Source organism: Anolis carolinensis, chromosome 1, assembly GCF_035594765.1.
Source record: "Anolis carolinensis isolate JA03-04 chromosome 1, rAnoCar3.1.pri, whole genome shotgun sequence".
NCBI lineage: Eukaryota > Metazoa > Chordata > Lepidosauria > Squamata > Dactyloidae > Anolis > Anolis carolinensis.
Genome location: NC_085841.1, coordinates 270,860,819 through 270,884,142, shown reverse-complemented (window position 1 = coordinate 270,884,142; position 23,324 = coordinate 270,860,819). Strand labels below are relative to the sequence as shown.

The following is a 23,324-nucleotide window of genomic DNA, read 5'->3' as shown; positions in this document are numbered from 1 at the left end:
GCAGCTAGGGAAGAGATGGCACTCCCAGCAGCAGAAGACTTGCTAGAGTGGCTATGTTTAGATGATGCACACTCCCTTAGTTTAGATACCTGGCTAGAGCGGTTGGACTTAAGACTAAGTGCCACAGCAGGTGATTTTAAAAGATTGGTCTCATGGCTGCATAAGGAAGACTGATTTCCTTTTGGCTCAGACCTTAGATTAACAGATGGAGAACTAAATTCCAAGGCATCTAGAATTGCCCTCACCTTATTTTCTTTCTCATTAGTGTCAGCTAAGACACTCACTATTTCTAACTCTGAATCCTTGGCGTTAATGCGCTCGAGGACCTGGACTATCTTAGACACCAAACCCCTCCAAATACCGAAGGTCTCTTCAAGGTCTGTCTGTAATATGGATGGCACCCTTGTAATACCCAAGCTCTCAATTCTGTCCATTAATGTTACAATTCGCTCCCATGCTGAACCTAACCTCACATGGAGGAGCTCCTTTTCATCTATTAGATGGGCTAGCATCTTGGCTGAAGGGTGCTTTATCCTTTGGGGCCTTTCATTCCTACTTTCAGCCTCAGAAGGAGGTATGCCATCTGTATCATCTTGAAATTGCATAGACATTATGTATTCTTAATAGCAAGTAAATTTACAATAAAAGCAAATACAACATACCAGCAAGTAAATTTACAATAAAAGCAAATGCAATATATAATACAATGCACAACACTTAACCATAGCAATATATATCACTAAGTAACTATACTTTACAAAGATTGTGACCTTTGGCGCCAGATTTTAGTGGGCAAGCTGCAAAATGCCAACTGACAGCAACTTGCCACTTGATACCTCCCTTGCCCGAGTGACGTAAACTGCCAAAATGGCGACTTCGCCAAATTTTCAAGCACCTCGTGCTCTGCGGCTCGAGGCCTGCCGCCGAAGGAGCACCGAGGCTGGCTTTGGAAAGGAGGAGAGAAAAGACGCCTCCTCCCCGCTGTGAAGGGAGGTCACCACCGCAGGTCGATGAAACAGGTCACCACCGCAAGACGATGAAGCAGGTCACCACCGCAGGATGATGAGGCAGGTCACCACCGCAGGACGATGAGGCAGGTCACCACCGCAGGACGATGAAGCAGGTCACCACCGCAGGACGATGAGGCAGGTCACCACCGCAGGATGATGAGACAGGTCACCGCCGCAGGTCAATGAAGCAGGTCACCACCGCAGGACGATGAGGCAGGTCACCACAGCCGGACAATGAGGCAGGTCACCACCGCAGGACGATGAAGCAGGTCACCACCGCAGGACGATGAGGCAGGTCACCACCGCCGGACCATGAGGCAGGTCGAAGCCGGCCGAGTGCTCCGGCCGAACTCGCAGCAGCGTTGCCAGGCCTGTCCAGGTTCTAGCCTGGTTCTGGTGGGCTTCACGCCTCAGAGCCAGCCAAAGAACTGTCGCTGGTGCTCCGCGGCTCGAGGTCTACCGCCGAGGGAGCCCTGGACGTTGCTGGGAACTGCACAGCCTGTGCAAACCCAGAAAGCCACTGGGCCACGTGCGCACACGCGAGCCAAATAGCAAGGAAATAGAGCCCCACTATTTGACTCCTTCAGGTCTGAGAGCGGGCTCCACTGCCTCAGACGCTGGTAGAGTCTTTAGGTATGCAGACTGAGCTCAGGCGGAAAAGCCGCGGCCTATACTAAACTTCCTAAACTATAAAAAACTATAAGCCGTGCAAGCTAGCTCAAGCGGAAAAACCGCTGATCTCCCTCAAAACTGTGCCGTCCGCCGGACAATAAAAAACTATAAAACTGAAACGTGCTGTCCTTTATCCGGGCGAACTGCAAATCCCTATAAGCTGTCCTATAGATATTGAACGACTGAGTCTGGATAACTTCAAAAAAGGATGTTTATTCATACAAGGTTGTAAACCTGGCACAGATCTTAAAGTTGCAGAAAATGAAACAAATTTCCATAGGTTTTAGTTGCAGAATTATCCCTGGTTCCAGAAGGCAAAGGTGATTATAAAACCACTATACCCTAATCACGCTGCCTATATTAGAAGGAGAAACTCTTTCCTTCCCTATCTTTACAGCAAAGATTAGTTCTAGAAGCGACAGAATAACCCTGCTCCTATAACTAGATTTCCTATTCCAGATCAATATAATTCAATACTTATCTAATTTGGATAGGCTTAGATTGGCCTGGTTTTGAGGATGATTTGTCCCAGTTAGCCTTGCACAGCTCCAGCACGTTGGAAGACTATAGCCAGAATGAAACTCTAAAATGGAGACTAGACCCTGGTAAAAAGGGCGGTCCTAAGATGTTGTACTCTTTGACCAATCATTGCAAAGAAAACTGCAGCCAGCTCTTGCAGACTTCAAGCCACCTTTCCTGGGCTTTTGCAGCCAGAGGCTGAAACAGAATGCAAAGGAGGGAAAACAAACAAACGACCAATAAGTAAGGCAAACCATCGTCCTGGGGGACGGAACAAATTAGGTTGTGGTTTGTTGCTTTTGAAAGCATTTACATCAGGAGAGTAAGGGCAGTGCATGCTTGGGTTTGCAGAACTACTTTAGTGGTCTATAATTTATGCTGTGTTCCAAGATAATATGTGCTATCCAATTGATTCCTTTGATGCTCCACCTTTCACCCACCCAGGACCATGGAAGGTGGACTGCAGTCCAGTTCTAGTTCGAGTAAAGAGAACAAAATTTGGAATTGCTAGTTGGAATTGGTACAGTTTATCACTTAATCTTGCCCCAGGATTTTGGTGCACCAGTGGCTTGTCTGCAATAGCAGTGAGCATTTGGTCACTTCCTTATCTTATTCAACAGTTTTCAATCAAATCCGATTTGTAATAAGAAATCTAGATGAGTGTTTGTTTTCTGGGACTATGCGATTTACTATTAATTTATCCAAATGACATGTAATACCCCACAGTGTCTTAGTGTATTCCCTATTTTTATTCAGGTTATTGCTCTCTGGGAATAATCTGGAATGTGGATTTAACGTGAGACAACCTGATTTCCTTTTTCATGTATGGATAGTTGTCCTGTGTTTTACTATGTTACAGTGTGTGTGTGTGTGTGTGTGTGTGTGTGCGCGCGCGCGCGTAGATTCTGGATTTGTGACCAAGAGAATGCACTTACTTCTAAATTTGTCCTAGAGATAATTTGTCCCCATTAGCATCAACTAAGGCAGTTTAAGTACAATTATATCAATATGAATGCCCTTGAATTCTGAATTCCTCCTTCATGGCCACTCCAGCAGCATTACAAATCAGTTCAGCTACTCCATATAAGAATATGAATAGTCTGACAGATAATACAACACATTTTTACCTTATTGATTTACTTCGTGCTACAGTTAAACAGAGGATCAGCTATTTCTGTTACTAGTTCTTTTCCTTTTATAGCCTCTTAAACAAACAAAACCTTCCAAACAAATGAATAGGCTTTTGTGGCACTTTTTCAAAGTGTGTTTGTTATTTGCAGGTGACACACAGCTCTAACATTTGAGTCGTGTGACGTAGAAGAAGTTCTGGACATGGACCTGGAAGACCTGATACACTGGGTCAAGTCCAGTAATAACTGAAACATACTCCTGTGGAGACAAAAGTGCTATTGATAGATTGTTCATCTATCCAAGGTGCTCAACCAGTTTTCTTCAAAGAACAGAGGGACACTGCCTGAGGCTGCTTAGTGAGCCATGAGTATTTTGTGGAAATGGTCCCACATCCAACTTGGAGTCAGATAAGGAGGAGGGGAAAAAGCTGGCTAAGCCCAAGGATGCAGAGTTTCTGGCTGGGGAATGCGGTTCAGGCTACTGACCTTGAACTGGAGGCCACTGAACCTGGAGCTGGTGGTCAGGAGCCTTCCCTAAAGTTACATGTCTCCTAAACTCTTATGTCTGCCATTTAGGGAGATGCCAGATAGGAAGCCACGGAGAGAAAAGGCCATCTGTTAGCTGCTTGACCCCGCACATTTAGACATGAGCATATGAAGAGACAAAGCATAGGAGGAGTGGACTGGAAGGAGAAGCTCATGAGTAAATCTTCGTAAAATCTTCGTTACAGGATGCTATAGGGCTAAAATACCTTAAAGGTACCTGATCCCATCTGATTTTGGCATCTAAGCAGGGCCATCCCTGGTTAGTACTTGAATGAGAGATTGGCAGTGAATACCAGATACTGAAGATTATATTTCAGAGGAAGGAATTGGCAAATCCATCTCATGAGTATTCCTTCCCTAGGAAATCCATGGGTTTGTCATAAGTCAACAGGCGGCTTGAAGGCAGATATGCAGATATGCCATTTTTTCTTCTCCATAACCTATCCTGGATAGACTGGTTGGCACTAAAAGGATAACTGCTATTGCAAAACATTGTTGCTGCTGGTGGTGGTGGTTGCTATGATAATGATAATTAAGGACAATATGTTTCTGAGATAGTCTATTTCATCAATATGTTATTGTTAATAGACTTTGTATTCCGAAATATTGAAGTATTATCTGAACACAAGGTCACCTTTTTGTTTCCAGCCATCATGGTCTGGAAACTCGAGTTTCCAAAATTAAGCCCCAAACAAACCTGTCAATTCAGCTTAAATGATCAAAACTGGGGTAACTACTATTGCACTTGAGGTAAATTATGCTCCCTTTCCATCTTTAAATGTATTTATTTACTAGCCTATACCTTAAGGTACAGTTAACTTTAGATGCAAAACTTTGTACACTGTGCAAACCATTCCTAGATGTCAAAGTGAAATAACAACCCTAATGAGCAATGTTAAAAAAGGCAGGGCCCATTACTTTAAAGATGCATGGAAACAGCCAAAGATGACAAGCACGCATAAAATTCAAAACATGATGGAAAAGAGAACAGGCAACTGAACCACATAAATCAGTGTTTTGAATTTTATTTCTCTGTGGGTATAATTGTAACCTTAGTTTCTTATAATGATTTATTGAGGTAAATATTCTGTATGGTTTAACAGCTACAGCTTCAAAGTGTCAGCCACACAGTCTCCCTTATTCATGAGGCAGCTGAGTACCAGGGCTGTGAATTAGCTTCTGTATTCTGGGACTTGGCAAAGTTTGTTTTTTAAGGTTTCTTATAAAGGATTCATATTGATGCAGCTATTCAAATGTGAAAAACACTGTGCTGTAATGGATGAAACAGAAAACCTTTACTGTAATTCCTAACGAAAAAAGTAAATAAGTGGAATAAACCATACAGAATTGCCTTTGGGGGGGAAATATAAAAGAATGTCCTAAAGTTTTTAAAATCGTTTAAATTTGTACATATGGGAAGACCCCCAAAGCCCTCATTTCTTAAAGAGGAAAGAGAAAATACATTTTAAAAAAAGAATTAAAACAGGAGAAGGAACTACAGGAAAGTTTTAAATTGTGACATTTACGGTTTCCGCTGAATGCCAAACCACACTTTCTAGCGCTCTCTCTGACCAGAATAAACCAACCATTAACTAATAAAAGAGTCATAGTCCGTGAAAGCTAGGATGGCATTTTAACAGTTCTTCATCTATTATTTAAGAAAGTCTAATTTGCAAAACCAAGTTCTTTTTCTGTTTATAGGCATAAAGCAATGATGGCAAAAATTATATGTGTTCTCATGGTGGGGAGAGCCATGGAAGCCACAGAAACACTCTGAAGTTCCTTGTGGTCCGTGCCAAAATATTCAGCAGGAAGCCCTCATTGTTGCCAAGAAACATGTGTGCCTCAGATACCAAGGATCTCCATGTGCTGATGTTTCAACTTTCCTGGAGAGAAATCTGAGCTTTGGGTGCCTGTCCTGGGCTTACTGCCATTGCAGCACCTCTCCCCATCTGTCCAAAGTGGGCATTGTGCCTCTTACATGTGGCAAGTCCACTGCCAGAGCAATATGTGCTCTACTCAACACCCCAAGAAATCCTGGGCTTCTTCTCAGAGGACGTTCTTGCTTTGTGCGCACAAGGTGGCTGTAAGGAATGATCACTTTTTTATACAGTAGACTTTCAGTTAATCGGCACCCTCAGGGATTGGTAGATGTAGGATAAATGTTGTTTCTGGTTGCTTAAAAATAGACCTAATGCTATAGCCCATACATAACATAATATCTGTACTGAAATGAAATTAATATTGAAATGCAGTAATTAAAAGCAAATTAGGATAAAGTCAAACTTAACGTAACATGGTTTTACTGTATTATACATGCACTTTAAGTGTCATTTCTTCAACCTTTTTGCCAGTTGCTTGAGAGTTCGAGTTACTTGGGTTCTGGTCATGAGGTCCTTCTGCTGGAACCCCAGATTTTGTGAGATTTGCAGTGCTCTAAGTATATTTTGGATCAACTGCAGAACACCACACATTTCTATACAGGACTTCCATATGCTTCAAATTAGGTTGTGATTCAACAATGCTCCTGTATAACAGAAATACTGAATAGGCCCATTCACTAAGATATGAGAATAGTTCTACTGCATCAGTCCAAAAATCTGTCTACACCATCCATGTATTACTTCAAAGGAAACATACTACTTCTCAGAATAGCTAAGAAAGAAGCCTACAAGAACAGACTAAAAGTTGGTGTTCTTCAGGTACTGATATTTAACGATTACTACTGCAGAATCTGGAGGCTTATGACCAAAATCTACTGGACAGAACCCATTCTTCCACTGAAGTTGTTGCATTTTCCACATCTGGCAATAGTGAATTATATACACTAATTTTGCATTATGTTTAGGAGTCTCGAAGCTATTGCCAGTTCATTTCCCTGGATGAGCTAGCATTCTGGAACTATCAAAAGAGATAAAAAAGGAATGTCCGTTCACTTCATAAATCCATACCATGATCCTCCAAGAATGTTAAAGGCCTACAAGTAATACCACCTGAGCCTTTGCACATTTACTAAAAGATTGCTAACACTTTGTGAAATGGCTTGCTTCCAAGAAAGCCTTCCTTCTCTGTCACCAACCCATAAATAAATGACAACCAATGTAGTTTGAGCGTCTCAGTTTTAAATTCTGTCTTAGTGTGGCTGTGAGGTGAGTTTTTTTCCCTCCTCCTCCTCCTTTCTGGATTTACAATTTCATGTTGTATTTTGTATCTAAGTTGTATCTGTTTGTATTTATTATAAACTGCCCAGGGAAGTTTATGTTAGGAGGTGGAGTAACGTATAAATAAATATTGTGAATAAATGAGTGCATTTTATAAGAATTTAATGGTATCCAAATTTTTACTCTGCCAACTGGGAGGTCAGCCCTGCTTGCTTGCCAAAAGTCTGACAAACAGCAAGTAGCACAATGAATTTATTTCACTTTTCACAGAACAGCCTTCTGCTTTGTTTACCTTTTTTTATTGATGCAAAAGCAAGAACACCATTGAATTGACTCAGACACTAAGCTTTTGTCATAGGCCATGTCTACAAGAGCCAAATGGAAATGCTGCGGAAAGTCCATGTGACGTACTGTTGGGGAGCCCACATGAAGTACGTAGAAATGCTGCATCCAGCTGTTAATCCAGTGCAAGAGGAAATGGGATTTACTCTGGAGCTTCCAGGAAGCTCAGGAGTGATCCTAGAGTTTTGGCAGAGTGGACAGCATTGTCCATGTGCTCAACAGACCCACCACTGTGTCACTGGCCAGAAGCAGCTTCCTTGCAGAGGTTTGCTGGTGAGGTAACAACAAGGCTCCTAGTGGTCTGACCAGGAAAAGTGACACCACCAGCAAGCAAGCCTCTTTGAGCAAGTTGCTTGTGGGCACAGACACCGCAGCAGCCTTAATGCACCCTCAGGCCAATCTATCAGGAAAGCTCCCAAGCAGTTTACACAGAATATCTTGGAATAGAAATCCCATAATTGACTAAGGGCCATTGCCCTTATACTCAGGGCTTGGAATATATGTATATGTGTGTATATCGGGGAGGGGGGATTGTAACTCCCAGTATCCTTCCCATTGATGACCATGATAGCTGGGAAATGCTGGGAGTTGTAGTCCAATAACTACTCCGTTTTGTCCATATGGGAAGTAGGGAGGGGAAGGGAAGGATTCTGCAATCAAAGTCTTGCCTTAACACTGGAGAGGCAAATGGAAGAAAGGGCAAAGCAGTGGGGAACCTTTGATCCTCCAGCCGAACCTGCCTTTCCTTTGATGTCAGTCCTACCTGCTGGGCTCCCCGGGAAGTCATGGCACTTCCTTCTCATAATACACCATTGTGTTTTCAACCTTTGTATAGCATTTCCTATTTTTAAAAACACCCTCACACGTTTCCTTTAGCCCCACCCACCACTCACTAGCAGGTGGCCCATGAGAACTCAGGCTGAAAAGGTTTGAGGACATTCACTTGGCAGGGAAGCGGGGGCTTTGGCATCCAGCAAAATTTTGTCTCATCAAATGAAGTTTTCTTTCAGTCACCAAAGTTTTAGCATTACGGAGAGTACAATACTGAAAATAAGCTCCATAGGGTTTTCATAGGCAAGGAGTCCTCAGAGGTGTTTTTGCTAGTCCCTTCCTCTGACAACACCTGGTCTTGGTTGGTGGTCTCTCATCAAACCTAGCATTTTACTTGCTTTGTTCACATTCCTTTGATATCTTCCAGTACTGTTTTTCTTTGAATGCTTAACCAGTCCTAAAACTTCAATTGACGCTTTAAGTTACTAAAATGCTGGAAATCTGGGAAGTGAAGGAAAATATCATGGTGGGGGTAAATGTCTTATTGGTGGGGAGGAGGGGCAGGGTGACGCGCACATTCCCTTAGCTACATCTCAGCATGGAAATCTCCTGCAGAAGCATTTCCCTGTTTTAAACTAGATGATACGGCCTCTTACATCATTCAGCATAGAAAAGTTCCCATTTTTATTTCAAGCAACTGTTGTGTGTGTTTTCATTGTGGGGACATTTTTAGCAGTTCATCCAGCCCCAGAAGTGTCCTGGAGCAGAAAAGTCCCCCAAGAAAGGGATGGGACGTTAATTAATGAGCTCAGAAAGAATTGTTTTGCCCTGAAGTGAAGACTCTTAAGGAATGTAAACACCAAGAGCAGGTTCAAAATTTCCCTTAATTTGCAGGAGGAGCAAGTGAGGAATGTGTCAGAGAAACAAAAGGAGAAATAATATGGGAAATGGTTCAGGTTACAGGATACATTCATGACAATCAGCTCCCTATTCCTTAGCAGGAGAGTCTGCTTGATCTCAATCCTTCTTTAAAACTAAGGAAACCCCTCAATTCATGGAAAAGTCAGGGTTGTTGTATGTTTTCCATGGCCATGTTGCAGAAGCATTCTCTCCTGACATTTTGCCCACATCTATGGCAGGCATCATCAGCAGTTGTGAGGTATATTGGAAAAAAACTAAGCAAGGATGGTTTATATATCTGTGGAATGTCCAGTGTGGGAGAAGGAACTCTTGTTTGTTGGAGGCCAGTGTGAATGTTGTAATTAATCACCTTGATTAGCATTAATGGCCTTGCCAGATTCATGTCCTGGCTTCTTCCTGCTTCTGGAACATGGCCATACAGCCTGGAAAATACACAACAACCCTGCGATTCTGGCCATGAAAGCCTTCAAAAACACATGGAAAAGTCATTCTAGAAGTAACTCAGTGGAGCTTTCATGTCAGAAGCACGTTTACCATACCTACATGACAACAAGCTAGGGATAGGAACTGTCTTGTTTGAAAACCTTTGTAATGTCAGATTATGTGGACATCCCCTCTGTGATGTTTGACCTGCGTTGGTTCATACACATGTGCAAGTCATCACTTGAGATAGTGATGAGACAGTGTTGCCTATGTATGCATACATGTTGCCATCAAGAGGAGGGACAAAATGAAGGAAAGCCGAGTTCTTTCCATTTTTACAAGGCAGGGAACTTCACTTTTCAAAGATAACTCTCCCTCTGACCTTTTTATTGCTGCCATTCTCCAGTATAAAAGCACACTACGCAACAATCCTTTCTTCTTTGCGCTGTTCATAAAAAGAAATCAAGGCATATCATATGGAAGTAGCTCTCAAGAAAGTAGCACTCAAAAAGAAATCAAGATATGTGAAAGCAGTTTTGAACACTGATACATTCATAACTATTTTGTGAAAATGAGAGAAGCGTTCTAAAGCAGGGCTTTTATAATAGTTTCAAAAATATAAAAGCCATTTTAGAATGGGAATATTTCTGTCCTTTATGTTCAGAGGTCTTGAAAGAGCTTTAAAATGTTAACAGTAAATACATTTTATGGTGAAAAGCTGTGCTGCGTTGGCTCATAAACAAGAACAGGTTGAAACTTTCATTGTAGTTTTTATTTACTATTAGTATGCTCTGCTGTTGCTGGTGTATATCCATTCCCCCTTTTTACTGATATGCGCAAACTGACTAATAATAGAAACACATATCCTAGTGCTTAATCTGAAGCAGACAGTACATTAATGGTAGAATCATAAGCTGACGGGATTGATATAAAAAGGAACTGGGCCAGCTTTGCTCTTTTAACTTCTTACTGATGTTATGTGCCTTCAAGTCATTCTGACATATGGTGAAACTACATTAGGATGTTCTTTTCAGAAGAGGCTCACCATTGTCTTCCTCTGAGGTTAAGAAAGTGTGACATGGCCAAGGTCACTAAGTAGGATTCCACAGCTAAGCAGAGATTCAGACCCTGTTTCCCAGAATCCAATATTCAGACCATTATACCATGCTAGCTCTCTTGTAAATCCTGCAGCTGCTTAAAGACCCTCAAAAGTAAATACCAGCCACAAAGGATCCTCAACACGATGCCAAGAAACAAGCACTTCTAGCGGCTAAACATTCGTGCTCCATCATTCAATCTCAATACACTGTACTTAGTCTTCATATCCAGCATTTCTAGAATCCAAGACAGCCACTTGGCATCTCTTCCGTCCAAGACCTTGACATTAAATTCAAAGTTCTGGATTTGCCATTTATTTATTTATTGGGCCATGTTCCAGAAGCATTATCTCTTGACATTTCATCTGCATCTATGGCAGGTATCCTCAGAGGTCGTGAGGTCTGTTGGAAACTAGGACAAGTGAGGTTTATATATCTGTGGAATGTCCAGGGTGGAAGAAAGAACTCTTGTTTGTCTGAGGCAGGTGTGAATGTTGCAACTGACCACCTTGATTAGCATTGAATAGCATTTCAGCTTCAAGATCTGGCTGCTTACTGCCTGGGGGAATCCTTTGTAAGCAGCCCGACTTTGAAGCTACAAGGCTATTCAGTACTAATCAAAGTGGTCAATTGCAACATTCACACCTGCCTCCAACAGACAAGAGTTCTTTCTTCCACCGGGGACATTCCACAGATATATAAACATCCTTTGTCTAGTTTCCAACACAGACCTCCCAACCTCTGTGGATGCCTGCCATAGATGCAGGCGAAACGTCAGGAGATAATGCTTCTGGAACTTTGCCATTAGTATTTCCTTCTGTTGCTGTTCTTGTGCCATCCCCTGTATTCCGTGAACTTAACTGATGTTTAAATGGGCATAGACTTACAGCCTGAATAATTAATGACACTTTTCAAAGACCGGAAACCCCCGATATACATTTTGTATGTGTGTGTGTGTGTGGAGGGGGATGTATTCCGTTTTATTTCATTGTGTAGGCTGAACCAGGAACCTGGAAGACTCCAACACTATGGCTGAGGGAGTGACACCTTTGCTGATGGTTGTAAACATATATATTTTTTTAAAAAAATGCATTAAATTGCATAACATTACCTCAGGACAATGTGCCAAAAGTCTGTACGAAAAATCAACGAATGCAGGCAGTAAGTTGCCAGTCTTTGAAGCTACACGACCATTCAAGGCTAATCAAGGTGGCCAACTGCTACATTAACAGTTGCCTCAAACAGGCAAGAGTTCTTTCTCCTACCCTGAACTTCTCACAGATAGATAAACCCCTCTTGCTTGGTTTTCAACAGACCTCACAACCTCTGAGGATGCCTGGCATAAATGCAGGCGAAGCGTCAGGAGAGAATGCTTCAGGAACATGACCATACAGCCCGGAAAACTCACAGCAACCCAACGAATGTTATGCTTGAACGTGCGTCCCACCGGGTCTCATTATGAAAGACTGAACGCAGCGATCAACCACCAATCAAATCGCTCTCCCTCCCCGCTTCTTTTCTTTTTAGCCAATCACGGGCCGGCCGGCCGCAAAGACTTGTGGGGGGAATTTCTGCTTTGTGGAGGAGAACGTCCCTTGACGTCGGCCAAGTAAGGGAACGACTACGACTCCCAGGAGCCATCGCGGCCCGCTTTCTTTCTCCCGCGCTTGCGCAGTGAGGCGCCTGGGCCGGGGTGGAAGAAAGAGCCGGAACCACCGCAGGAACAGGAGCAGCAGGGCCGCGAAGCGTGGGGTCCGCGGACGGGGCCTCGGGAGAGACATGAGCGCCGCCAAGGAGTCCCAGGCCGAGCGCGGCAGTCACGGCGTCAAGCGGGGAGCCTCCCCTGAGGTGAGGGAAAGGGCCGGGAGGCAGAGGAGGAGGAGGAGGAGGAGGAGGCGGCGCCCCTGGGCCTCGGGCCTCAACTCCCACAATTCCTGGCAGGCAAACTTGGGCCCTCCAGGTGTTTTGGACTTCAGCGCTCACCATTCCTAACAGCCACAGGCCTCTTCCTTTTACCCCTCAGCCGCAGACCAAGGACTATTTTGACCAGGGACCACTTTGACCAAGGAACACTTTGACCAGGGACCACTCTCCTACATTAGTATCAAAAGAGTTACGAATCAGTTTTGGGTCAACTTTAGATTTGGTTGGGTTATTTGGGGTGCTGATTCAGTAAATTACATTGGCTACACCACATCAGCTCTAGTTTCTGATACAGATCATATGCCATCCAGTAGTCACCATCTGCTCGCCCACAGAAAACCGTATTTAATAATCTAGAGTTGGTGTGGTCTATCCAATGCAATTTTCTGAATCTGCACTCCAAATAACTCCAGGAACAGGCCTAAAAATGGAGACACCAAGGCGTCCCCACTTCCAGGCGCCACACTTTCGTGGGTAGTAAGCTTTTCCCCTCCCAGCATCCCCATTGACTTGGCACTATAAGAGAGTTGCCCCATATTTTAGTTTTTGAGGACCACAGATTGGGAACCACTGCTGTAAACGATCCAGGAACCAGCCTCCGCCCAGGGAACACCGTTTTCAGCAGCACTGCCCTGGATGAAACTGCAATTCAACCCCCAGAAAAGATGGCCAAATATGTCTCTGGTTTTCTGCAATAAGTACAGTCTGGTCTCAGGGTGCATCTACACTATACAACTAATGTGGTGGAGCCCCCAGATGGCGTAGTGGACTAAGTGACTTGAAGGTTGGGTTGCTGACCTGAAAGCTGCCAGGTTCGAATCCCACCTGGGGAGAGTGCGGTTGAGCTCCCTCTATCAGCTCCAGCTCCATGCGGGGACATGAGAGAAGCCTCCCACAAGGATGGTAAAAACATCAAAAACATCCGGGCGTCCCCTGGGCAGCGTCCTTGCAGATGGCCAATTCTCTCACTCCAGAAGCGACTCAAGTTGCTCCTGATACGAAAAAAAAACCAAAAAACTAATGTGGTTTGACACCATGATAACTGCAATGGAATCCAAGGAGTTGTAGTTTCTTTAGCCTTCTCCACCAAAGAGTGCTGGTGCTTCACCAAACTATGACATAACAACTGTCCACATCACTAAAATCATAGCTTCTGCAGGCCCCCTTCTATTTTGTGTATATGGCTGGATCTACAACTTTTTCAGCCCCTGAGATTTTTTTTTTGAAGCAAAAGTTTCTTGTGGAGCACCAAGAAATGTTTATATATTATATAATGTGTGTATGTATGTGTGTGTATGTGTGTGTGTGTGTGTGTGTGTGTGTGTGTGTGTGTGTGTATATATATATATATATATATATATATATCAGGCTTGGGGCAGGCCTGTGGCATATGGATAAAGAGTGTTTGTGTGAACTAATTCACACAATGCCAAAAAAGGAAAGAGAACAGTCCAATATTTAAAATGAAGAACAGTTTTAACCAACATAAACTTAACAGTATTTCAGTGGAAGACCCCCGGGGCCATTCAGTCCAACCCCCTTCTGCAATGCAGGAAAAACACAATAAAACACCTCCAGCAGATGGCATATAATAAATAATAATACTTTATTTTTGTATCCTGCCTCCATCTCCCCAAAGGGACTCGGGGCGGCTCACATGGAGACAAGCTCAACATCAACATAAATTAAAAACACAGATCCATAAAATTAAAACATTGTAACAATATAAAACAACATAAAACACATCAACAGAATTTAAAAACTGGACAATAATAATTGAATATTCAGAGAGTAAAATTGTGCAAAACTATGAATAGGGCTCCTGGGTAGTATAAGGGGAATAAGGGCAGAGGAACAATCTCAATAAAACACTAAAAACCTAAAAGGTGAGGAACAGTAATAAAGCACAGTAAGAATTGTAAACAGGCTGAGTATCTGGTGAGACTACTTACTCAAAGACGCACTGGAACATCCATGTTTTAAAGTCTTTGCGGAAGGTAGACAGGGAAAGTGCCAGTCTGATCTCCCTGGGGAGAGAGTTCCAGAACCAGGGGGCCACCACTGAGAAGGCCCTCTCCCTCGTCCCCACCAACGGAGGTGGAAGCGAGAAAAGGGCCTCCAGCCTTTGTAATGATGATGATAATGATAGCAGAAACCCCAGAGGCCATCCAATGCAACCCCCTTCTGGGTGGTGAGAAACTGCATTATTTGGCCGTTCAAACTGCATTGTTTGGCAGTGTAGATCCAGCTTTAGTCTTCGCTCTGCTTCTTCCCCAGGGCAACGAGGGAGCGAGGAATGGGTCTGGGCAGCGAGTAAAAAGGTCTGGGCAATGAGGGAAGTAGGGGAAAGGGTCTTGGCAGTGAGGGAGGTGCGCCCCAGGGTACGCTACTGCTGTTGCTGCTGTTTCCAGCAGCTCAAAAAATTTAATTTCCCTGCAGGAGGAAGGAAGAGGAGGAGATGGGAAGCAGCATGGCGCTATGGAGCCCCAAGGGCTCCCGGAGCACAGTTTGAGGAACCCTGAACTACACCATTCAAACTGCATTATTTAGCAGTAGAGATTTTGCAGCTTTAGTTTTCTCTCTGCTTTTTCCACTTCTCTTCTAGCTCCTGAAGCATATGCTTTTGTTCAAATACAGTTCATAGCTGGATGGAATCGGGTTTAGCTGAGGGTGTGGGTGCAGTCTCACCCTTCTAAATTTGCATGGCAAAGGCTAATTAATAGGGTTTATTAGTAGTCATGCTTAGTTTATAGGTAAATGAATAGGTTTCGCTTATTTAGCAATTTCCAGCTGTTTTAAGACGTATTCCTTAGTGTGTTTAAACATCACAGTATTCCTCTGCTTTCTTAGAAAGAAGATTGACCTCTTTACAGTCTGTATCCTGTTTCTGGAGCTGTAGTTTCCATTTCTAGTCCCAGTTAATGTTGACAGGAAGCTTTGTGACTTAGTTTATTGAGATGTAATGATGCTTGTAAGCCATGCATAAATCTGAATATCCTGTTTAGAATCCCAGTTATGCTTCTTAACTAGAATTGGCTGAATTAGATGCAGGAATATGATGTAAACACAACTTATAACACAACTATTTTTATGCCATTGGTGTAAAAATGTATGCTGTGTCACATGTCCAAAAGGTGTAATAATTTCATGTTTAATGTGTGTGCATGCAACTGCTTCAAAACCTTCTTCTGATGTAACCAAGGGTGCTCTCTTCTCTCTTGCAGCCTGGATCAACCAGCTGGGAGGCAGCTGACTTAGGTAATGAAGAGAGAAAGCAAAAGTTCTTAAGACTTATGGGTGCTGGAAAGGTGAGGCTTGGACTTTTATTTAAACGATTTGTTGATGTAACAAAAGAGGCTTTCACTGATCGTGCATAGTGCAGGTCTGTTTCATTGTTTTGGATAAGAATACAAAGTTGTGGTGTTTCATTCAATATAAAATGCTTGCTGTAGCCAGCAACTTATATCTGACACTGTAAGCCAGATGTCACCATATATGTCTAAGATAAGTATATCTCTGTAACAACAGACTTGTGACATTTTCAAAGCTTTTAATGTATTCTGGCATAAGCTTTTGTGGATCAGAATACATAATTAAATAGACCTTAGTTCAAAAAAGCTTATTCCAGAATGTAATGGTTGATGTTAAAGATGTTGCAAACATTCTTATGGTCAGGCTGTTACTTTGTTCTTATATGACTTTTCACCATCATGTATAATTACAGAGACTTACAAATGCATCTCTTTATAAACGAGTAATTTTGAACTTTTTCTCTTGCTGTTCTTTATAGCCACATGCACATGATGACCTTTCTGTGTTATGGACTGCCACACCATTTAAATAGTAGGGTCCGCTCATCTTGATGTCACTTTAAGGCATGCATATGTATGACAGGGAAAAATAGTTCACCTGTAGCACATTCGTGTCGGTAATACTGCTGTTTAGATGTGTGTTTAAATAAGCACCTTGCCATCTGATGAATAAAATTGATATGGGAAATATAGTCTATCCACTGAGCAGGAACAACCTAACTGATATTAGAGGTAATTTGATCACACATTAATCCTTTAAATCCTGAGCAAAATAAGTTCTAATGCAGCAACTGTTCATTTTTACAACATAAATCTAAATCCAGTTACTAGGTCCAGCTAGAGTAAATATATTGGCCAGAATGCTATTGGTTAGTGACAACTAATATAGACCCATGGAGTCAATTATAAAATGGCAGGTCAACAAATAGATAAATCCCAATTGATTTGATGGCTCTACTCTAGTGGGAGTTAACATTAGTATTTAGGCCATTGAATCCGGTTTTGAGTGGTAAGTAAAAATGTTTTATCTATCCCATTGATACTTTGAGTATGTTCTGGTTAGAGCTAGCAGTTGGATTTAGTTTCAGATAATATGCTTGAGATGTAAATGCTAGCTTAAAGCTCTGTAAGCATAGGCAAGTAAAGCCTTTTCCTGTTCTTTACCTGAAGTAGTGTCAGTCATGTCAGAAATAAGAGTTAAGAGTATCTCCCCTTCTACAAGGGATTGAGACAAAGCATATGGAAACTAATGCCACTAAGAATAAATTTTGATTTTATTAATACTTCGTGCAGTTCTCACATAGCTTACAATGCCATTTTTGAATTTGTGATGTAAGCAATTAAAATGATGAACAGATACCTTGATTTTGTCCCTCCCCCAGAGTGGCTTCATCCTCTGATTCAACCTGTTATATGTAGACATAGGAAAATTGAGTGCAAAACATGCCAAGTGAAATGCCACAATGATTCTCTAACTCTCCCTTTGAATTGTTCACATGCATCATCATTTGTGGTCCTTACAAATGATCTCTTAAAGTGGGCTGTGACCCATGAAAGCTTATGCCCACAATGAATGTGCCAGTTATGGTTCAAAACCTTTCTGTTTTGCTACAGCACACTAACACAGTCACTCTGCTGTAATAGTAATTTCTGTTTTCATCTAGAAAGAACATACTGGCCGTCTTGTTATTGGAGACCACAAATCAACATCTCATTTTAGAACAGGTCAGTTAACAAGCATAATCTGATAGTACATTTTATGTAATTTTTGGAAAATGTATATAAATTTCAGAATCCCACCTTTTCTGTCTGACTAGGTTGGCAGGGCCCCTGGTGGCACAGTGTGTTAAAGCGCTGAGCTGCTGAACTTGTGGACCAAAAGGTCCCAGGTTCAAATTTGGGGAGCGGAATGAGCGCCCGCTGTTAGCCCCAGCTCCTGCCAACCTAGCAGTTCAAAAACATGCAAATGTGAGTAGATCAATAGGTACCGCTCCGGTGGGAAGGTAATGGCGCTCCATGCAGTCATGCCCGCCACATGACCTTGGAGGTGTCTACGGACAATGCCGGCTCTTAGGCTTAGAAATAGAGATGAGCACCAACCCCTAGAGTCGGTCACGACTGGACTTAACGTCAGGGGAAAACCTTTACCTTTAGCAACATTCTCAAGGCTACCCAATAAACTTCATAAAGCAGTTTCTCAATTTATAATTATAAAATTATAAATATAAAATTTATATTTATAACTATAAAATAGTTTCTCAATTTATAATTATCTATGGGTATTACATACATTCATTATCTGTGTAAGGTGACCATAGAGAGGTAGGGGAGATAACTTATGTGTGGCCTTTCAAGCCATTGTGTTTATATTACATGTTTGCTAAGTCCTATCAATAATTATTTCCTTGGTGTTCTGACTCCTAAATGCCTTTTGATTCTGCTTTTGGATGGGAATTCGATGTTTGTTAATTTGATAAGGTAGTAATCAACATTTGTGAATATTTAGGGGAAGAAGACAAGAAAATGAATGACGAACTTGAAACTCAGTTTCAGCAAAGCATGGACAGCACCATGTCAGGAAGGAACCGGCGGCATTGTGGACTTGGTTTCAGTGAGGTAATGATATTTAAACTGAGAAGAGCCACTCAAGAAGATTCTCAAAGAGTTTGTGCAGATAATAAAATAACAGGACAGTGTTGTGGAATAGGTACTAGTTTAGTCCAGCCAGAATGCTTAAATATGTACAGTGTTCCCTCACTTATCATGGGGGTTCCATTCCAGGACCTACCGCGATAAGTGGAAATCCGCAAAGTAGGGACACTATTTTAATTTTAATATTTATACTTTATTTTGATTGTTATGTGACCTTTATCTTCCTTGCAAGCCCTGGGGAGCTAGTGAACCCTTCCCTACCAGCACTGGCTGGGCCCTCGCTCTGGTGGGTGAGAGAGTGAAGGCTGGCAAAAGCCTGGCAGCCAGGTCCGGTTTCTGCCTCTGCTCCAGCTGGGTCATGCCGGGAATCATGGAGGACTCGGAAGAGGGGGCGGAGCGGAGGCAGAAGCCAGATCTGGCTGCCTCTTCCAGGCTTTTGCTGCCACCGCCAGCCTTCACTCTCTCACCCACCCTCCCTCGCTCACTCATCCAGCTGAAGCAGTGTTCTTTCTTCCCTGGCTGCAGGGAAGCAGCCAGAGCAACATGACGGCCCGGAGCAAGGGCCCAGCAGGCGCTGGTAGGGAAGGGTTCACTAGCTCCCCGGGGCTTGCAAGGTGGAGAAAGGCCACATAACAATCAAAATAATGTTTAAATATACCCCCATTTCCCCGTGAAACAGCGAGTCTGTGAAAAGCGAACCGCAAAGTAGCGGGGGAACACTGTACTGCTCTCCGTTCTTCATATATCTGCCTTCTTCATAACACTTTTTATAACCCCTATGTTTCTTGGATGGGAGACTGCCAATGAGCACCAGGTGCAGTAGGATATATTTCAGAGGAAGGAACTGGCAGAACCACCTCTGAGGATTCCTTGCCTAAGAAAACCCAGTGGAATTTGTGGGTTTGCCCTTATATCGGTCGACACATACTGCACACATGTTTTTGCAGGTAATGGGCTGCTGTAGCTGCAGTCTGGAAAGTGCCTCCTCAAGAATTGTGGCTCCTAGGTGCCCAATGCCACTTGGCTGGACTTCCTCAAGTTTTCATTGTCAGTGAGTCAGCTATAATTTAGAGTCGTGTGTTTAAGAGTTTTATGGCTTGTGCCCTAGATTCATAACCTAGTGCAATAGACGGGGAAGGATGGCTAACCAAAAGCTTAGGGACTCAATCAGCCAACAGAACAATTTTATTTGGACCTACACCATGTTTTGCTATTTGTTCAGTATTGAACTTGTAAAAATAAAATGTTCAAATCTTTCAAAAGTGTTTATCTTTAAAAACATTATCAATTTATTTTTTCTAGGGAACTGATTTTATAGGTACAGAGCAAATGTGTTGTTGATACTAATTAAACTGTAAGCTTTGCTATGCAAGATGGTATTGTTGCCCATTGCAAGTTGCTTAAATTTTAATCTTAACTATACTTTTAAAGTTCAGTTGTTCGTTCCTTCCTCTTATTTTCCCCTTAAAAACAAGGTTGGAAAGCTTTTGTCTTCCGGGCGTTTTGGGCTTCTAGGGGTGGATTAGGCAAGTGATAAGTCAAACCAACCTGAGGGAGAAAATGTGTTCCACTTTATTTTACAAAAAGGAGTGTTATAAGAGTTGATGTCAGTGGTTTGATAATTATCAACACATTTTTGGATTCTGAGAGAGGGTAATGTAATAACCCCTAAAGCTTGCCAGAATACTCATCTGGATGAATTATTGCTCTGTGATGCTTTGTGGTATTTACAATATAGAATAGCCTTAGTTTTTAATAATTTTAATATAATTATTTTTGGTGCAAAGTTCCTTTAGATGATTCTTCTTGGCTTTTGTGCATTTACTGCTTCCGTGTATTTTCCTGTGTTGATTGGAGCAAAATTACAATTGTCAGCAGGAGACCTACTTCTAGAAATTGAACCAAGCTTTTCCTTGATATTTAATCTGCTTCTTTATTTTAGTTGGATGAAGATAAAGAAGAACAAGAGGATACGAGAGACTCCCTGGAGCCAGAAAGCTCAGAGGACTCAGAAAGCGACTCTGACTCTGAGCAAGAAGAAGAAGAAGAAACTGCAGAGCTGCCGCCACCGCCGCCTCCTCCACCGCCTCCCGAAAAGCACAGAAATGCAGAAGACGATTCTCAGGCCAAGAAAGATGTGAAAAGCAACTATAAAATGATGTTTGTTAAATCCAGTGGTACATAACTACTAATCAAATTAGCCTTTGAGCAAAGTGAGCCTTATGGTTACAGTGCAAAGTATTGGACTGCTTACAGCACAGACCTTTCTATTATGGTTTTACTAAGGCCCTTTTAGAGAAAGAGTAGTGTTTGCATTCCCAATGCCATGCAACTATTTTTATCAGCATGACTGTATCCATTTGTTTTGTAAAATATAAAAATAAAATTGGGTGGGAGGTGAACTTCGTTCTCAACCTACTTTTACATTATTCTTCTGTCTACCTATTCCATGATCACTATTGAAGCTTTCTAAGCTTGTTAAAATGATTTCTTGAAATGATTCTTGATGTTCTTATGTGGTTTATTTTTTAAAACCAGCATCCTGTTCAGATTTTGAATGATGTAATTATTAAAGAGTGAGAATTGGAGCTGCTCTTGTCCCGCTCATGTTCCAAAAAGAACAACATTTTAAGATAACTACATTATGTTGCATTACTTTCACTTGTGTTGAGCTTCTGGCATCAAAGCTTATCTATGTCCGTGAGCATCTGAAAAAAGAATTGGGAGAGAAAGACCACTTGGGCAGGAATAATCCTCCTAAGTAAATATTTGGGAATGACCTTTTATTTTTCCGTGTCCTTATGATTTAACCTTGCAAATGGTCTTTCTGTGTGTGGGGATGTAGAAATACAAGGAAAGATGGACCGTTAATTTTTTAACAGAACTTACTTCTGCTTTACCACATTGGGTATACATTTTGTAAGGAAGTACCATACTAGGGAAGGAACCTATGGTGAAGTTTCTGTATTTAAAAAAAGATCAGTGTTGTAAGTTGCCTTGAGTCCCTCCAGGGAGATGGAGGGGGGTAATTATTATTATTTGGTTATAGTAGAAACTATTAATGGTCAGGTTTGGGTTAATAAAGTCTAACAGAATGAGAGGAATATTTCACAAGCTTAGGTACTGTTCTTTCAATATTGTAGAACAGATGTTGACAATATGGCATATGTAGGTGTTAATGCCCCCTCAGAGACCTGCTAAACACCTCAGTGGCTCGTTTCTCTCTTTGGGGTTGTGTGTAGTTTATTTCCCACATTGATTTATTTTCTGAAGGATGCAGCAGCAGCTGTGCAACTGAGTCAAGAGGATAGCAGAGTCAGTGCAAGAAGTAGAATGTGTTACTATTAATTTTCTGTTGTGGGGCAGAGGGAAGCAGAGACAGACTTTCCAGGTATAAAAAGTCTTCTGTGGTGTATTGGCTTGACTCTGGAGAGCACTGCAAGCTGTGGTAAGCCTGGCTACTACAGGCTCCATTTTTCTTCTTCCTTGCTTTTTGTTGTCTCCTTTGTTTCCCCTGTCCTGATTTCCAAGCAGGATTGCACTTGTATAGGGGCCTATAGTAGAGAAAATTGAGATAAGGCACACTTAGGTTTATAGGCATGTAATTTCTGGACAATATGGAGTTTTGTTCAGGAGGTGGGAACTTCATGAACTAGACCAACTGTGCTGTGAGACAAGAAGAGGGAGGGCTTGCTGTGGCTAAGAAAAGTGCATATCTTCTGTTCTAGATCTCCAGTTACTTGCCTTGCTATTTTGTCTACACACACACTTTCAATAGCTGAAGCTTTGTGAGAGTAAGGAAATTGGTAGCAGGAGAGGAAATGGGCTATTGCATGTTAGGGCCAATCCATCAACTGAATTTTATCCAACCCATGAGGAGCTTGAGGGAAAGGCCTGGTTAAAAACCCCTGTTGTGACTTGATTTTGGGTGATATGAGTGAGCGGACCAGATGTACCACTGGTAGTTGGGAAAAGGGCATTGGTGCTTCCAATAGCCACCTTATAATGATCATGTGAAGATCTGAATGTGTTTATTAGCAGTGAAATACTGGGAAGTGGAGCAAAACTGTTGTAGCTGTAGCCTTGCCTTGTGATAGCAGCTGAAGAGACAAATTTGCCTTTGAATCCAATACTGGCAGGTGTTCTCAAATGATGCTGTCTCACTTATTCATTTCTGTTTCACCAGAGGGAGAGAAATGGTGTATTCTGGAATCAATAATAAACCAAAGTTTGATGAGACTTAACCTATCAATATAAGTAGGATTGTCACTGTACTGGTTCTGACTTCTAGATCACTTTGGTATGTTAACTTCATAGTGGTGACTGCAAAACAGTTCAAACCTGAACCTAAACATACTTAGTTCTTCCGAGCATCGTTTGTCTTGCCTGTCCAGACCTGTATAGATAATGCAGTTTGAACACCACTGAAATTAAAGGACCAGTCTTGGGCACTCAGTGCTCCAGACTCGAGTGAAACTGGTTGCACACTGCAAAATCACTGCAGTGGAAATATTTGTATCTGGTATAGAAAGGCAATAAAACTGTTTATGCACCTTGAGGTTGGTACTACTTATTCACTTGATCTATTTAACAACCTATCAGTGCATTAGCTGAATGGAGAACAGAGACATGATTCTGGGCCCATTTAACAAGTGCTGATTGTAACCTTGAAACGAGAGGCCTTGAAGGACTGTCTGCACTGGAATGAACTTCTTTCAGCACTAATTCTGCCTCAGGGGCTCTATTGGGAGAGTTCGGTTGTTGGACAAACAAACATGGCCTTCCTAGTGGTAGCCATCAGTTTGTAGAAAGTTAAGATAACTGTATTTATGGCATATATACATTT

General features: G+C 42.2%; 1 protein-coding gene across 1 annotated transcript; it reads left to right on the top strand.

Annotated features, from left to right (window-relative positions):
• Positions 1-12,231: 12,231 nt before the first annotated feature.
• Positions 12,232-23,036, top strand: c1h11orf58 (chromosome 1 C11orf58 homolog). The gene is made up of 5 exons (XM_003214801.4): positions 12,232-12,440; positions 15,740-15,823; positions 17,491-17,551; positions 18,333-18,442; positions 20,421-23,036. The coding sequence occupies exons 1-5, from the start codon at positions 12,372-12,374 to the stop codon at positions 20,661-20,663; spliced, it is 567 nt and encodes a 188-aa protein (XP_003214849.1). The 5' UTR covers positions 12,232-12,371; the 3' UTR covers positions 20,664-23,036.
• The last annotated feature ends 288 nt before the right edge of the window (positions 23,037-23,324 follow it).

Excerpts from the sequence above, each read along its gene's own strand:
- c1h11orf58 (XM_003214801.4), top strand. The coding sequence starts at position 12,372 with ATGAGCGCCGCCAAGGAGTCCCAGGCCGAGCGCGGCAGTCACGGCGTC. Across the intron at positions 12,441-15,739 it reads AGCGGGGAGCCTCCCCTGAG|CCTGGATCAACCAGCTGGGA; the intron begins GTGAGGGAAAGG and ends TCTCTCTTGCAG. Across the intron at positions 18,443-20,420 it reads GTGGACTTGGTTTCAGTGAG|TTGGATGAAGATAAAGAAGA; the intron begins GTAATGATATTT and ends TCTTTATTTTAG.